Source organism: Magnolia sinica, chromosome 14 (genome assembly GCF_029962835.1).
Source record: "Magnolia sinica isolate HGM2019 chromosome 14, MsV1, whole genome shotgun sequence".
Taxonomy (NCBI): domain Eukaryota; kingdom Viridiplantae; phylum Streptophyta; class Magnoliopsida; order Magnoliales; family Magnoliaceae; genus Magnolia; species Magnolia sinica.
This window is the reverse complement of record NC_080586.1, coordinates 6,191,276-6,208,731: the sequence shown is the minus strand read 5'-3', so window position 1 is coordinate 6,208,731 and position 17,456 is coordinate 6,191,276. Positions and strand designations below refer to the sequence as shown.

Below are 17,456 nucleotides of genomic sequence, written 5' to 3'. Positions count from 1 at the left end.
GTACAGTGGTCTAAATCATAATTTTCTTCTTTTTTTTTTCTTCTGAGATTTTTCTTTTATTGTATTTTTGCCAGACTGAGTGTAATAGAGTTCCAATAGGTGAGCCTTCATGTTTGTTGAACGCAGACCCACACCAGTCTCGTCATATCCTAGAAGCGATTTGCCTGTAACCTATCAACATACTCAATTCACTTGAGTAGAGGCAAATAACGCTTTAAGGACAGCGCTTCAGACATGCTTCAGCCTGTCCATATTTCAGATTTATTTGTAATTTTTAGTTTCCACATTATACAAAAATTATATCAATCTGTATAATTTCCAATAGAAAAAATCAAAATTTTCTTGAAATGATCCAGTGGCCTGTCAATGAGATTGTCATACTTTTACTACTCAATGGGATTGAGTTGTCTGTCAATAACATCTATTGATCACTCTTCCAGTCAAATTGCAGACATCTGATAAACACCTAATCCACTATCAACTTTTATCTCCTTTTCTCCCGCCTTTTGACACGTGAATTTTATAATTGCCATTCATTCATCTTTCGTATCATTTCAAGCGGACCACACCACAGTAAGTGAAACAACTTCAATGGTGGACGTTCCGTACATACAAAACAGCTTCATCCGGAACCTATGTGGCTCAAAAAAGTTTCTAATGATGGCGTTCAATCCTCACTTTGTGGTGAACCTTTCATCCGCCTCTTTTTTTCTTCGTGCCCTAAAATAATAGGTAAAAATATATGGTCAACGTGGATAGAACCCGTACATCAAGGTGGGCCCCTAGAGAGCCCTGCCTGGACGGGGAACGGATTAGGTGAGAGGTGGGTGGAACCCCTGGCCGTGGGGCCCACTGTGATGTACATGACTACATCCACCCCGTCCATCCTTATTGAAGACTCCTTTTAGGGTATCAAAAAAAAATTGTAGCAAATCCAAATTCAGGTGGACCATAATACAATAAACAGTAATAATCGACCATTAAAAACTTCTGGTGGCGTACGAAAGTTTTGGATCAAGCTGATATGTGCAGTCTCTTCATCTAGGTCTTTGTGATATTACCAACGGGTTGGATGGAAAATAAACATGCCGGGTCCTTAAGAAGTTTTTAATTATGGCAATTCAGTCACTACGGTTTCCTATGGTATGGTACACATAAATTTTGAATCTGATTCATTTCTTGGATCATGCACTAAAATGAGCTTTCAAAATGATTGAACGGTATCGATATAAGCAACACACATCAGGGTTCCACCCACCTCGGTGGATGTGCTCACCTAATCCACTCCCGCCTCGCCGGACGAGGGTTTCCTGCGAAAATCTTGCGCAGAAAGTTACGCCCACGGTTTCTGTCGTGCAGCTCACTTGAGTTTTGGATTCACTTTTTTTTTGATCAAATGTATTAAAGGCTTGTTTGGTTTTTCCAACTCACCGTAAATGCCCTGCAACTATCATTTTCTTACAATTTAGTTCTGCTTGGAAACACATAGTGAAAGAAAACAGTTTAAAAGAATTAACTAAAATTTATGGGCTCCACCATTATGTACATGACATGTCCGCATCGTACATTTACTTTATCATGAGATTTTGAGTCATGAGCCGAAAAATGAGGTAGATCCAACATTGAAGTGGCCCACGCCAAAGTAAATAGTAGCCCTAAGAAGTTTTTAATGATGGGTGTTTGATAATCTTTTTCTTGTAGTGTGATCCACTTGAAATTTAAATCTGGCTAATTTTTTAGCTCGTGGCCTAAATTCAGTTGGCACAACGGATAGAAGGTGTGGATAATCCAAATACAACATTACGGTCCCATAAATATTTAGCAGCATCAGTCGATTTTAACCTTGAAAAAAGTAACAGTTAAATCAATCCTCGTAAACAATGCTCTAATTAGCAATAGAAATAAACATTACAGTATTTACAGTACAATTATGTTTACCATAGAAAATCAAACAGTCCTTAAAATGATCTTGCAAAACGAATGAAGGGTTAGATTTCTCACAAACATCACGGCGGGCCCCAGCTAGCATCCCACAGCGTAAGCTTCGAAAGTCTTTCGCAGGAAATCCGCGTCTCAGTAGTTGGCGCAGGACGAAATCAGCTATCCTTTTCGCCATGTTAATTATATTTAAAAAAGGCTCTTTGCACTTCTACCTTTTCACTTGATACGATTGGGCCAGCTTTTCGGAGATTCAGGGGCTTATTCGGTTAGGTATCTACCGGAGTTAGTTTTACAAATCTAGAGCCACATGAGTGAATATTTCATGAGATCCACACCGTCAATAAGGTAAGATGATATATTTTAACCGTTGAAAGAAATGATTGTGTCATCTAAATCTTATTTAGTCAACCCAAAGGAAATAGTTGGGATTGAACATCGGCCCTTATTTTTCTTTAGTACCCAACGTAGTGTTTATATGGCATCCAATCCATTCGTCTCATATGAATCATATGGATGAAATAATTACCCAAAGTAACGGTATTCTAAAACTCAGGTGGGCAATACCTCATGAAATTAGAGGGTTTATGTTTATTATTCTGGATGGTCCACTTTATTGTTTAACCATCTTGAATTTTGAAATACAAGACTAAAATAGTTTGATGTACGTTATGAACGGTATGGATTTACTTCATCATAATTCATTTCTCCCACTTTAGTGAAACTGATCACGCTAGGTACCTATCGCGAGGTACCCAAGTATTTCCACCCATTAAATATCAGGCGCGTATGTACCGTATAAGTGTCAAAGCCCAGCTTTTCTCTTTAATGAGGTTTGCAAAAAGCGCTCTCATGCATCCATGTACATGATATGCAGGGATAACAGCCATTGGATTCGATTATCTGAACCGTTGAGAGTTTTGGTACAATGCGTCCCGACTTATAGTTGCAGGATACATCGCGACTATGGACGTTGGATTTTACTCATTTTCAATGATCCAGACCGTTCATATGATAGTCATCTACGTGGATGGTGGAGGAAAAAATATCTTGGAGTATTTAAAGGCTTTGATCATTTCATTGGAATATAGACCGTTCCTTTCGTGAATCAATAATTGAAGGTACAAGATTTTATAGTCTTGAAGATTTTTCGAGGTGCCTGCGAACTGCCATTGGATGAACATCAGGGGCCCACCTGTGAAAATCTTGGATTTACCCTCCTTTTCAGTCTGCAAATGAACAGCCCTTTGCAAAAGGAGTTGTATTATACAATGCTCCAGCCACGCAACTCTAGCCCATGATTCAGTGATCCAAACCGTTGATATATTGAGGCTCACCTATTTGAAGGTTAGGATATTTTCCTTATGGGAGATTTTCTGGTGCATGGGACATCCACTGTGGGGACCATGATATCAACGGTCTCAATCACTGAACCTCGGGTCCTACTTGTACGAACTGAAAGGCGTGCATCACTTCTCGATGAGAGTTTTCCAGGGAGAGCAGATTGCGTACTAAGTAAACTCCATGGGGTCTACTGTGATTTATATATTTTATCCACTCCGTTCATCTATTTTATCAGATAATTTTATAGCTTTGAGCCAAAAAATGAATATATACAGAGCTCGAGTTGGCCACACCACAGGAAACAGTTTGAATTGAACGTCTACTATTAACAAATTCTTGGGGCCCATGGAAGTTTTGGATTAACCTGATATTTTGTTTTCCATTCATCTATATGATTATATCTGTGTGATCTTATGAACGGTTTGGATGACAAGTAAACATCACTGTGGTCCCTGGGAAGGTTTCAACGGTGGAAATCATTATTCCCACTGTTTACTGCGGTATGATCCACTTGAGCTTTTTATATACTTTGATTTAGGTCTCAACCCCTAAAATGACCTGGAAAAACGGATGGACGGAATGGATTAACGACATACGTTAAAGGTGGGCCTGAACTAGTTTACTCAGTAGGATAATAGGCACCGAGCAACTGCAGTACCCAATCCGTTTTCGTTGTAGGGAATGGTCAACAGCTTGTAACCATCCATATCTATTTTGTTCATCAGGTGGGCCATCATGTGGGATATCACAGCCGTCCATTTGATGGCTACCAATTCAATCAGACTCCATTCATACTGGGCCCAGTAGATCGACAATGTGGACCACTAAACCATGCCCCAGCGTACCAAAATCCTGCGTATTCTTACCACAGCATAGTATGTATGGGACCAGAAAATTTCTGTGGACCCCACATGATGTATGTGTTTTATCCATGCTGTTCATCCATTTTTCCAGCTCATTTTAGGGCTTAAACTCAAAAATGACTTAGATCCACAACTCAAATGGACCACACCATAAGAACAAGCGGTGACTGGATGCCTACCGTTGAAAACTCCCTGAGGCTATAAAAGTTGGGTGACCTAATCCAATAGGTTGGATGACAAATAATCAGTACAGTGTGCTGTAGGAAGTTTTTAACGGTGGATATTTAATTAGCATTGTTTCCTGATATGGTCCACCTGAGATTGGATCCGCTAATTTTCAGTCTCATTCTTGAAATGAGTTGAGAAAATGGATGGACGGCGTGGATAAAATACATACATCATGGTGGGGCCCACATAAGCTTTTCTAGTAGCACAAGTTACCGACACTTCGATCCTCGTGCTGCGCTTCGCAATACGAGTCCCTGTTTCTCACTCGGCGAATGGTGGGCCCCACCTCATGAACTGTCCTCATAAACGTATATGAATATCCATTCACTTCCTCCCGGGAAAGCTCTCAAAAACAGAGTATTTGTTGAAATTTCTATTTCTTTCGATTTTATTCGATTTTATCAGAAATTCCTTGACTTTGTAACGGCCCCCAAATATCTTCTGTAGTGTGACGGAAATGCCCTTGTCTGTGTTCCTAGTGATAAATTTCTGAGCACTGTGGGGCCCACCTGGTGTGGTGTGTGCATGCCATCCAGACCGTCTAACAGGTTCACCCCACCGTAATCACCATCATAACCAACAATCGTGCTGATCAGATCATTAAGTGGGCCATCCATGAATTTGAAGGTTTTTGGATGGTGCATGTTGTGTTTTTTATGTGGTGGCCGACTAACGATTGAATGGGCATGAATTTTTATTCACCTGATGGTGACGGACGGTTGAAACAGTTGATGGGATTGGATGCCACAACGGTCGTGGACTAGAGCGGACGGGAACGGATTGGCTACTCCCCCTGCCACCAGCCCCTGGCTGATGTTCGGTGATCTGTGGGCCCCCTTCATGATGTAAGTACTTCATCCATTCTGTTCATCCATTTTTAAAGATCATTTTAATGCTTGATACAAAATATTAGAGAGATAAAGGTCCCAGGTGATCCTCACGACAGGAAAACAATAATGGTTGGATATCCTTCATTAAAATCCTCCTAAGGCCCATTATACTGTTTATTCAACATCCAATCTGTTGATTAGGTCTTAAAGACCCAGATGAGGGGAAAAATCAAAGATCAGCTTGATCCAAAACTTTTATGACCCCCAGAAAGTTTTTAATGGTCAATATTCATTCAACACTGTTTCCTGTAATGTGGTCCACTTGAGACTGGGATATAGCTCTTTTTTGGTCTCATACTATAAATGATATAGAAAAATATATGGACGGCATGGATGAAAAATATACATCATTGTGGGCCCACGGAGAAGCAGGGGAGTAGCCGACCCGATTCCAGAGCGGACGCAATGGGCTGGTGACCCGTACACTAGCCAACTAGCTGGCGTTAAAGCTCTGTGGCCCACCATGATGTACATTATCCACACCATTCATCTATTTTTTCAGCTTATTTTAAGGCACAAGGGAAAAAACTAGATCGAGACTCAAGTGAACCACACCAGAAATAATGGTGATTGAGCACTTATAAGAAAGCTTCCTGAGATTAATGGAATTTTTGGATTAAGCTGATATTTGTATTTCCCCTCTGTCCTATGTTACCTTATGAACAAGTTAAATTTAAATGGCAAGTAAATACCGTTGTGGGCCCTACGAAGATTTAGACAGTGGAAACCAGTCTTTCCATTTCTTTTTTCCTATAGTGTGGTCCACTTGAGACTTGGATCTGCTTCATTTTTTGGCTATGCATAAAATGATCTGAAAAAATGGGTGAACGAAGTGAATAAAACACACACATCATGGTGGATTACAGAGCTTTGACACTAGCTACCTGGCTGGTGTTTGAAAAATCAGCCAAACCACGTCCGACGCTAGTTGCACGAGGTCACTTGGGTCTTAACACAGCCTGAGAAGCTTGACTTTAGTAATTAGGAGAAAACATAGTATATTTGAAAAATACAAAAAAGTAGATAGATTATCCGTAACAATATCATAAATAAAAAAATGAAAAATAAAAAATAAATATCAATGTCTGAAAAACAGGCATCTATAAAACGCCATTCATCCGTGAGAATCTCCGCCAAAATCCAATGGCCTCTCCAACACCCCCACACTGCTCTCTCACTCCCTCCAAACCCTATCACCAAAACCACCATTACCCACAAAACCACCCTCAAAACCATCTCCAAAACCACCCTCAAAACTACCCTTGGCCCTCCCAATCCTTCTCCCTTCGCCCCTCTTCCCGAAATGCCCCTAAACCCCCCCAAAACCCTCCTCTCTCCCTTTCCCCAATTTGCCCCTCCCTTTCTCCCAAATCCCAACTTAGTCCTGATTTCCGCGGCCGCCGCTCCACCCGCTTCGTCTCCAAAACCCACTCCTCACGCCTGAAATCCACTCTCGCCGGGTCTCGCCACAGCTCCGCCGCTGAGGAAGCCCTCCTCCAGGCCACCCGATTTGGGGCCGATGATGGTACTGTCGATGACGTCCTCGCCGCCTTCCAGTCCAAGCTCGCAGGCCCTGACGACTACGCCTTCCTGCTTCGTGAGCTCGGCAACCTTGGGGAGTGCTCCAAGGCCGTCCGCTGCTTCGAGTTCGCTGTCCGCCGCGAGCGGCGCCGCACCGAGCAGGGCAAGCTGGTCAGTGCTATGATTAGCATTCTGGGGCGGATGGGCCGTGTTGACCTCGCCAAGCAGGTCTTTGATGCTTCAATCACCGGAGGGTATGGAAATACTGTTTACGCCTTCTCTGCTTTGATTAGTGCCTATGGGCGGAATGGGTTCTCTGAGGAGGCCATTAGGGTTTTTGGGTCAATGAAAGATTCGTGCTTGAAGCCGAATTTGGTCACATACAATGCCGTGATCGATGCGTGTGGGAAAGGGGGTGTGGATTTCAATAGGGTGCTGGGCATTTTTGATGAGATGGCCCGGAACGGGGTCCACCCGGATCGGATTACATTCAATTCACTTCTCGCCGTGTGTAGCCGTGGTGGATTTTGGGAGGAAGCAAAGGACATGTTCAATGAGATGGTTTATCGGGGGATAGATCGTGATATCTTCACCTATAACACGCTCTTGGATGCTGTCTCTAAAGGTGGGCAGATGGATTTGGCGAGCGAGGTAATGGCGGAGATGTCGGATAAGAATGTGATGCCGAATGTGGTAACTTACAGTACAATGATCGATGGATATGCGAAGGCAGGACGGTTGGATGAGGCGCTGAATTTGTTCAAGGAAATGAAGTTTGTGGGGATTGGATTGGATAGAGTTTCATACAATACGCTGCTTTCAATTTATGCGAAGCTCGGGCGGTTCGAAGAAGCTTTGAGCGTCTGTGAGGAGATGGAGCGGTCAGGTATTAAGAAGGATGTTGTTACCTATAATGCTCTTTTGGGCGGGTATGGGAAGCAAGGGAAGTACGATGCAGTTAAGTACCTGTTTGGAGAGATGAAGGCAGAATGTGTTTCACCGAATGTGTTGACTTATTCGACGTTAATTGATACATATTCGAAAGGGGGGATGTACAGAGAGGCGTTGGAGATATTTAGGGAGTTTAAGCAGGCAGGATTGAAGGCAGATGTCGTTTTGTACAGTGCATTGATTGACGCATTGTGTAAGAACGGGCTGGTGGAGTCAGCTGTATCGTTGCTTGATGAGATGACAAGGGAAGGGATCCGGCCGAATGTTGTTACTTACAATTCGATCATTGATGCGTTTGGTCGGTCAAAGGCTGCCCAAATACAAGAAGCTGTGAGTGAGACTACTGAGGTTCACAAATCTCCAAATGGTGATGTTGGGAAGATTGAGGTGGGGGGTGATGGGGATAATCAGGTTATGAGGATTTTTGGGCAGCTAGCTGATGAGGAGCGGCCAGTGATGGAAGATATGAGCAAGTCTCAGGAGATCTTGTGCATTTTGGGAGTGTTTCATAAGATGCACGAGTTGAAAATAAAACCTAATGTAGTTACCTTCTCTGCCATTTTGAATGCTTGCAGGTATAAACTTTTCTGTATTCCTTTGCACATATGATTGCATACAACGTCTGTTCTCACATTAAGAATATTGGAGTGTGAGTGCTTGTATGATGATTATATGGTATGTTAGACACATGTTCATAAATCCACATATACACATTATTGTTGTTTTTAACAGCATGGCAATGCGTCTATTAAAGCAAAACTATATCTATCCAAGGAATTTTTCTTTGCTCTGCTGGTTATCTCCATCTCTGGTTATAATGCACTTTTTTTTTTCCTCTTCCCGCGAAAATGTGCATGTTGAATATGGAAAAAAAGCATTGTGAATGCAATGTTTGCACAAGAGATGATAAGGTAGACCCGGAAGAACCAAAGGATGGTAGAGCCATCTCAGGGTTATGTATCAATTGGGGCCATGCATATACTAGCACAAGATGGATAGCTTATGTTTTAAAAATAGAACCATTAGACAATCCTTTCCGTTACTTTTTCTACAGTTTACCCACTGCATATTTGACTGTTAACTGTTTTTATTTTCCATTGTCATTTTAATTTCCCCAGATCAGATGGATAGGATTTTGTCTAATAGTTGTGATTTTTGAGACATGGACCATCCGTGCTAGGACCTTGCATATGGTGGACCTGATTTGCACATCGCCCCATGTATTGTAGAGAGATGGCTCTACCATATTCTGGTTCTTCTGGCTCCACTATCTCATCTCCCTATCTGTACATAGTGTCATTGGTTCACTATGTAGTTGTAGTTCGCATTAACCACTTCCTAGTCTGACAACTCTGATACAGAAGCTGTGGGTTGTCCACTGGACTGCTAGTTGACTTGGCTTGTTTCACCTCTAGCATCATGATTTGTTTATCCAGAGCACAAGTAAATATAAAAAGCTGAGCTGGACCCAACTGGTTCACATAAAGTTTACCAAGTACATATCCATCTTGACATTTCTAACAGTAGTTGGGTAGAGGATCATGCAGTTAACATTGCATTTTCAATTTCAACAGTTTTTCCTTCTTGGGTTCATAGAATCAATGTTAAGGCCAGGGACTAGACTAATATGTGCAGTTTTCCACCACTTATTAACTGTTGGTAGCTCATCAATGTAATGTGGCAAATGTATATCAATACAGACCATCCAAACTATGGTCCCTTTAGGATGGAGCATATGTAGAAAATCAACTGATTGGGAAATAATAACCACCCAATTGGCGGCGTTTAGATGGACAGTTCAAAAGAAAGTTTCCATTCCATTGTCCAAATTCCACTGTCAGTATCAGATGGTTAAGATCATTCGACCAGTGTGTTGTTTGGACTATGCTCTGTCCACAAAGCCGACAATTTGGGCATGCCTGTATTGATGATTTGATGCATATAGATGCTACATGTACAGAGGATGAGCCAGCAACATTTAGGAAATGGTTGAAAAGGCACAGTTGTGCAGCCCTAAGGTCAATGATAATAGTTCCTTATCAGTATCCTTGTGTTTCCAGCTGTATCTTTGACAAGTGCTGGAAATACTTTGAATTATCTGTTCAGGAATCACCTTAATTGGTTACAGAACTCTCCCAATTTGAGTGGCATTCGCAAGCGAACTCTCAAAAGAAAAAATAGAAAAAGAAAAATGACATCCACAAGCAAGACTAATGAACCGCTAGGTAGTTATTTTAGCCATATCATTTCTCTAGTTGGTGTGGCTGTGTCTATGTATTAAGCTTCATCATCGTCATTGTTGTCATCCAAGCCTGATCCCAACTAATTGGGGTTGGCTACTTGAATCCTGTTCTGCGATTCCTCTCTATTTAAGGACCATATCCCCAGTTAAATCATAGGTCATGGAATCTTTTCTTACATCTCTTTCTCTACCAACATTCTTTTGGGCAATGAGAGCACAAAACTCTACCAGAGGGAATTTTACACCCCCATTGCCAATCCCAAGCCTGGATAAAGGAAGTGGTTTGCGTCAGGCTGGCAGCCAATGTCTAACTTTGGCCACATCTTTTCCTCATGTATTAAGCTTATGTATTCGAATTTATTTATTTATTTATTTTTTTTTTTTTTTTAAGGTTTTGTAATTCTGATGGCGTGAGTGAAGAATCACTTATTTGTTATTCATAGGGTTTCCATCAGTTGTTTCTTTATCAAATGGATTTTGTTCACATTGGTTCAATCCCATCTTTTACCTATCTAGGAATTTTTTTTGGAACTTCAATCATTAAAAGGTGCATCCTTCAGATATTCAGGCAACAAGCATTTTCTGTAAACTCATGGCTTGAAGAACTTCCAAGTTATGCCGGTCACACACGCACACAAAACTCTGTGTTATAATGGCTGAGCTTTTAGATTTATATGTTTTACTACCTTTCAGGATGGATCAAGTTGCATTTCATTTGCTTTCTTCTATTGTTTGATTCCACTGTATCCATAGCATGAGAGTATTTCTGTCATTAATTCATGTCCACAAAAGTAATTTTATCACCGTTTTCGTGAAGTACCTGTAGATTCCCATCTTCAGATGGAAGTGGTTCTCCTGACCAAGTAGGCCCGCTGTATATGATTCTTCGATTTTCCTCAAAAGCACTTGTTTGTAGTTGCTGCCTGCTTCACACATCTTCGGTTCTTTTTCCATTTTCTCATAGTATTTTATTCTGGATCTTTGTGTTATTGCAGTCAGTTTTTTCAGTAAAACACCTCAAATTGTGCTCTTATATCTATTAATTTTGTGCTTGAAACTCTTGTTACAGCCGTTGCAATTCATTTGAAGATGCTTCTATGTTATTGGAGGAGCTTCGGTTGTTTGATAATCAAGTATATGGTGTTGCTCATGGACTTCTAATGGGCTGCAGAGAGAAAGTATGGGTTCAAGCACAATCCCTTTTTGATGAAGTGAAGCGCATGGATTCTTCGACAGCATCTGCCTTCTATAATGCTCTGACTGACATGCTATGGCACTTCGGTCAGGTAAACTATGTTTCAGTATAACTTTTCAGTCCTATTAATATTTAATCATTAGTTTCACATTTGTAAATGATATTGTTGGTCAAGGAATCATATGATACTTGACCTGAGGATCTCTCTGGCATTCTTAGATTGGTTTCATGGTTAAAAGGCTCAGGAACTTGGATCACTTGTCCAGTCTCAAGTCGAATTGCAACTCGCTTGAGTTGGTGGTGGATCACGCAACTTTGCTCAGTCAGGGGTGAATCCTAGAACTTAGCCAATTGTGGGTGATTCACGATGTTGGACCGGACAAGTCCGACTGAGTCCGGGTCGACTCAGACAGTCCCAGGGACTTGTCCAAGTCTTAAAACCATGGTCAATTTGTACAGATGGGCCATTAGTTTAGTTATTTCCTTAGTTGATTTATTTATTTTGTGGTTTTTTTTTTAGTTGATTTAGGGGGTATTTTGGATATTTTAGAATAATAAGATTTTTTTTTTTTTTTGTAAAAACACCCCTTTAAACCCTAGAAGATTATTATGCATTGAATGATATTTCTCTTTTTTACTTTTGAGCAGCAAAAACCTCTTATGATTGGAGTTGGTGTAAAGCCATGGAGTGATTCCACTTATATATATATATATATATATATATATATATATATATATATATATATATATATATATATATATATATATATATATATATATATATCTTATTCTCTCTCTCTCTCTCTCCTTCCCTCAATCTCTTCATATTTCTTTATTTTCCTTTTGTTTTCCTCAAAATCCTCAATCCTATCAAACCCTAACCCATCCAAACCTTAATCCAATCAAACCCCAACTGGGATAAGGCTCTCTACTCCTTGAGGTGATTGTCTTCACTAAAACATTTGGGGGAGAGTCAGTCAGATCACCACCACTTAGTATATAGTGAACTTTCTCATCATTTTCATCTAGTGTGAATCACTTTGGCTTAAAATGATATGCTGGTACAACTAAATAGATTCTGTTGATGTGAGTGTCTTGATTTAATGTCCAAACCATCTTGGCAGATCTTGGATGATTTTTTATTTTTATTTTTGTTAACGATCATCTTCTTGGATGATGTAACAAACAGTCCATTATATTCCTACTCCATAACACATTGTGATGCAGGATGATCTGATCATCAAACCAGATCTGGACTAAATCAACAGTCTGATTGGACTGTGGAGACCACAGATCCCCAATCAGATGCCCAAAAGAATGGACTGATTGGATCGTGGAGCTCACAAGTCCAATTAAACACTATTTCTAGGAATTATACACGAGATGTGTATACAAATTGGTTTTTATACAACTGTACAACTATAACGGCCCATACAGCTGTGTATTCAGTTTGTATAAATAGGTGATTGCTATGACTTGAGCTCTCTATTCGGTTTCTATTTCCTTAAGGAGTAGCTGATTTAATAATAGCCTTGACGCCCAAAAAATCATTCAAAAAAGTAGTTAATTTAATTTTGGGGCAGGAGTAGGAAGTTAGAGCAGCAGTGTGGTCATTGGGGAATGGTAATGTTCTTGGTCCGGTTGATTTTGCCTTGATCCTAAAGGAGGGGTGAAGAGTTTTAGGCATTTCAGGCTTTGTCAGTTTAGTCAACGGTCCATATAAAATTCTGCCAAGATTCTAGCTTCCATATTTTGGGAAGAGAGAAATGATCATTCGTTTGCATTTTGTGTGCCAAGATGCAGAATCAGTTGACCATCTATTTATGCATTGTATCTTTGCTAGAGTGGTCTGGGAGCGGTTTTTTAATTTGTTCCAATGTAGTTGGGAGACGCCAAGTTCAATAGGGTTCCTTAGCATGGCATGGGGATGAAGATGGTCTAAGAGGGTGTAGACACCCTGGCCAAGGTAAAATAATTGATCTGTATGCCACCAAAGCCTAAACTAGAGCCCAACCCAAGCCCAATTCATGCCCATGCCCATGCCCAGTTAGCCTCAGGACCCTAATAAAGTAACGGGAAGAAGCCCAGGGGGTACCTGGGTCTCACTAGAGCTCCTGGTGAAATCTGGGCCCTATCCATGTGGTGGGCGGTGCATCATGCGCCGCTTGTCACGTGGAATCTCGCAAGATTTGATCCGGGGTTAGGTAGAGGAGAGAGAACGAGAGTCCTGCCTCGAGAGTCTCACTCGGGCTAAAATGACCCTTTTGCCCCTAGTTTTCCCCAAAATCACATCCTTTACCACCCATCTGACCAATCATAAGATATCAAGTGGCACATCCATTTCAACAGCCAATTACAACTCTTCCAACCCTATTTAGCCCCTAAACTTTTCAAAAATCACTAAAATGCCACCCTCCATGCCTATAAATACCCCATTCTCTTCACTTGCACATCATCATCAAAAATTCAAAACTCCTTCATCTTGAGGAAGAGGAGAGAGGGAGAGTGGGTCCAACCCATCCATCAACCAGGAGAGAGGGAGAGTAAAAGGAAAGGAAGTCCTTCTAGCCTTAGGTCAGTTTAGCCAAGCTTAAATCTCAGTCACCTGAGCCACTGAAAGGTTGATCCAGTCCACTCCAATTAATTTTTGTGATAATCCGTTTACCTATTTACCTAGCTCAGATAAGCTTTATTCATCTTCACATCAGCATTACGCATCATCATTTCCCTTCTTAACCCCCTTGCTTTCTTGGTCCACCCGAGTGTATGCTTTGCCCCTTGTTGGTATTCCGGATCCCGCCCATCAAAAGCCTGGATTGACTTGTATTTTTTGTCCCTCATCAGGTAAACATGTTTTGCCAGATTGCCTTTGTCAAGTTCTCACTCTCACTCCTAAAGTGGACATTTCACTCCTCATTCGCATCATCCTTGCACTGCACATTTATATAAGCATATCACCTCTCAACCACCCTGCTAGTCTAGTCGGCTCGAGTGTATGCTTTGTGACCCGTTGATTCTTCAATTCTTGTCACATCAAAAACTTGGATTAACCAAAGACTTTTTCCTTTCTCAACCATCTTTTCAGGTAAACAGGTCCTGCTAGGTTACCTTTGCCAATCCTTCACTCCCACTCTTGAGTTGGACATTGCACCATCGCATCACATGCCATCCATTCCATTACGTTATTTGGATGCAAGAACTAACCAAATCCCTTATATTTAGCCGAGTTTTGTGAAGTAGAAATCGCACGTTTGTGCCGGTGTTGAAGATACCTATCACCTTCATTCTTTGTTATTATGGTCCCTTACCTAGAATCCCAAGTCGCAGTTCAAAAGTCATTTAGACAAGGGAATCCTCAGATTCTCTGGTTTATAGATTCTGTAGGGTCTAGCTGACTGCGGAAATCTAATTAACTGGCTAATGACGACTCCAAGTTAAATATATAACACCCCAAGTCACAAATGTACAAGAAAGCCCGAAAAAGCCCCTATGAGCGCAATCCCTGAGGTCCTTCACGATCTCCAGCTTTTACAAAGGGAGAGCATTGTGGAGATTATTGAGTCTTTCTAGCTTATTGTCAATCCGGGCCGAGTGAAGCCAGACATGTTTTCACAATTGTCATCGGTGACCTGATGAGGTCTTCAAGAGGGCATAATTGGTTGCCGTATCATGGGCATTGCTTCCCAATCATCTTTTGAGTCTTTTCGGTCTCGCTTGTAATTTTGCTTTGAGGAAATCCCATCCTCTTCCTCGTCTAATAAAATTGGCATTTATTCTTAAGAAGGGACCAATAGGAAATAACCCTAGTTAGGATTTGTTGTGTATATGAGGCTATACAGCCATGAATATGGAGCAGTGAGATATGAGACGAGATATTTGAATGAGAGAAAATGGATTTTTTATGTGATTCCTATGATGGGAATTGACCCTAGAAGTGTGACTACCCTAGAGTCCTAACAGCGAGATTATTTTAGGTGGATTTCTTGTGATGAGGAGACTACACATATCTATCCTCTTTCTTTGGTTCGTTATGCCCTTCTACCACCTATTGTTCTGTTGCACTGTGGACAGTTATGATTGATTTGGAGGGATTTAAAAGATCAGATAAACTGTGCAAGTATCAAAATCTGAAAGAAGTGGTTAAAGCTATGTTTTCTGCTCTAATCTCAAATCTCAACTGAATAAAACCTCAATTGCAAGTTCAGATCTGATACCATCACCCTGCTAAAACTTAAATACCTTGAAAGAACACGAAAAATTGACTATAATACTCTCTTATATCTACGAGAGGCTTTGTCGCTAAGCAAATATATGTTGGCAAATTCACGCCTTTGATCTTGAGTAAAGCCACACAATCACATGGATTACTGGTAGCTCGTGCTTTCATCTATTTCGAACTGAACCTGTGTGTGTGAATGCAATGAGCTTTTATCTGTCATATCTTGTATGTAACATGGGTTTGTACTCAAAGCTCAATGGTGGATAGCCCGCATTTCAACATCGAGGTTAGGATTGTCAATGGCCAGGTTTAAGCCTAATAAAATCAAAATTTTGAATGTTGCTAGCCTAGCTCGACCAGTTCAAAATCTGGGCCAAAGCCAAGTTAGTCAACCCCAGGCCCGGAGCATTGACAGCTCTGATTGAGGTATTGGGTTCGAACCAGCTTTCCTATCAAAAAAAGATATATCTTGTGTGTTATATATAGCCTCTAAATCTTGTAGTGCTTGTAAAAGTCATTGCCTCTTTCCTTTTTTTCAGAGACAAGGGGCACAGTTGGTTGTGCTCGAAGGGAAACGTAGGCATGTCTGGGAGAATGCATGGTGTGATTCTTGCTTGGATTTGCATCTTATGTCTTCCGGTGCTGCTCAAGCAATGGTTCATGCGTGGCTGCTTAATATACGCTCCGTTGTTTTCGAAGGCCATGAGTTGCCGAAGTTAATAAGGTAGAAACTCCTTTACAATGATTCAGTAGAAATTTCTAAAAAACCAATGCCATTAAAATCAACATATCATCTCACTGGCTATTTCTCTAGGTATTCATCCACCTTTTGAGTTTCAATCTACTGTTTCTGTACAGCATTTTGACAGGGTGGGGAAAACACAGCAAGGTTGTTGGCGATAGCACCCTTCGGCGTGCAATCGAAGCACTTCTTGACGGAATGGGCGCCCCTTTCCATGTTGCCAAGTTCAATGTGGGGCGGTTTACATCGACAGGCCCTGTGGTCGCTGCCTGGTTGAGGGAATCTGGTACACTGAAGGTCCTCATTCTTCATGACGACAGAGCAAATACTGAAAACCGGTTGGATAAAATACCTGACTTGCAAATACTTCCATTGTAGATGTCTAGTGTATTGCTTTTCTGCATGTTTTTCACATTGTTTTCGTTTGTTCTCTTTTCTTTTTTTCTTTCTTTTTTGTTTTTGTTTCTTGGGTTCGCGAGAAAAAGGGTATTGACATGTTCTAAGATCCTAGTTCTCCTTGTAACAAAGGGAAAATTCCCTTTTGTAGCATACGAATTTCTCCCGGCTTTAATTTCTGAGCAGAACATCACATGGTCAGTAAATTATCATTCTGGGCTTCGAATTCTCTCTGTAATTGCATTTGTTTGCATGTTGTCAGCTATTTTACAGCAAATCTTATAGTGAATATATGCTATGCTGCTGAATTGGAGTCATTCCATTCATAGTATGGGCCACACACATACTTTGGCATCCGATGGATGTTTTTCATTTCCTTCTACTGTAAAATTTTCTAATACGCCTGTCTTTTTTGAGTTGGCTACCAGATTTTCAAGTTAAGGTGTGTCTGCCTTGATCTCCTCCTGATGAATGGCTCTGATTTGGCACATGTCCCACCTTAGGCATGCATGCCAGCTACCACCTGTTCTGCGTGTAAGTGCGGTAGTTATGATACAGTTCCCTCCCTAACTGCCGGAGCGGATTAGGTGCGGCCCTTACCATGGGGCCTACGTTGATGTATGTATTCTATATCTAGGCTATCCATCTGCTTTTCCAGGTCAGTCTAGGGCATGAACCCAAAAATAAAGAAGATGCAAATCTCAGGCGGATCATACTATAGGAAACAGTGGTGATTGAATTCCCTACCATTAAAAACTTCCTATTGCCCACAGTAATGTTTATTTAATGTTTATTTGCCATCCAACCTGTTGATTCCCATAAACCCGGATGAAGGAACAAAAAAAACAAAAACAATTTACATGGGGCATAATCACCCACCGTTTCCTGTAGTATGGTCCAACTGAGAATCGGATCTGCTTCATTTTT

The 17,456-nt window shown here is 41.0% G+C and overlaps 1 protein-coding gene across 1 annotated transcript; it reads left to right on the top strand.

Annotated features, from left to right (window-relative positions):
- The first annotated feature begins 6,319 nt into the window (after positions 1-6,319).
- LOC131226266 (pentatricopeptide repeat-containing protein GUN1, chloroplastic) lies at positions 6,320-16,758 on the top strand. Its single transcript, XM_058222052.1, has 4 exons — positions 6,320-8,310; positions 11,047-11,263; positions 15,931-16,115; positions 16,250-16,758. The coding sequence occupies exons 1-4, from the start codon at positions 6,407-6,409 to the stop codon at positions 16,509-16,511; spliced, it is 2,568 nt and encodes an 855-aa protein (XP_058078035.1). The 5' UTR covers positions 6,320-6,406; the 3' UTR covers positions 16,512-16,758.
- The last annotated feature ends 698 nt before the right edge of the window (positions 16,759-17,456 follow it).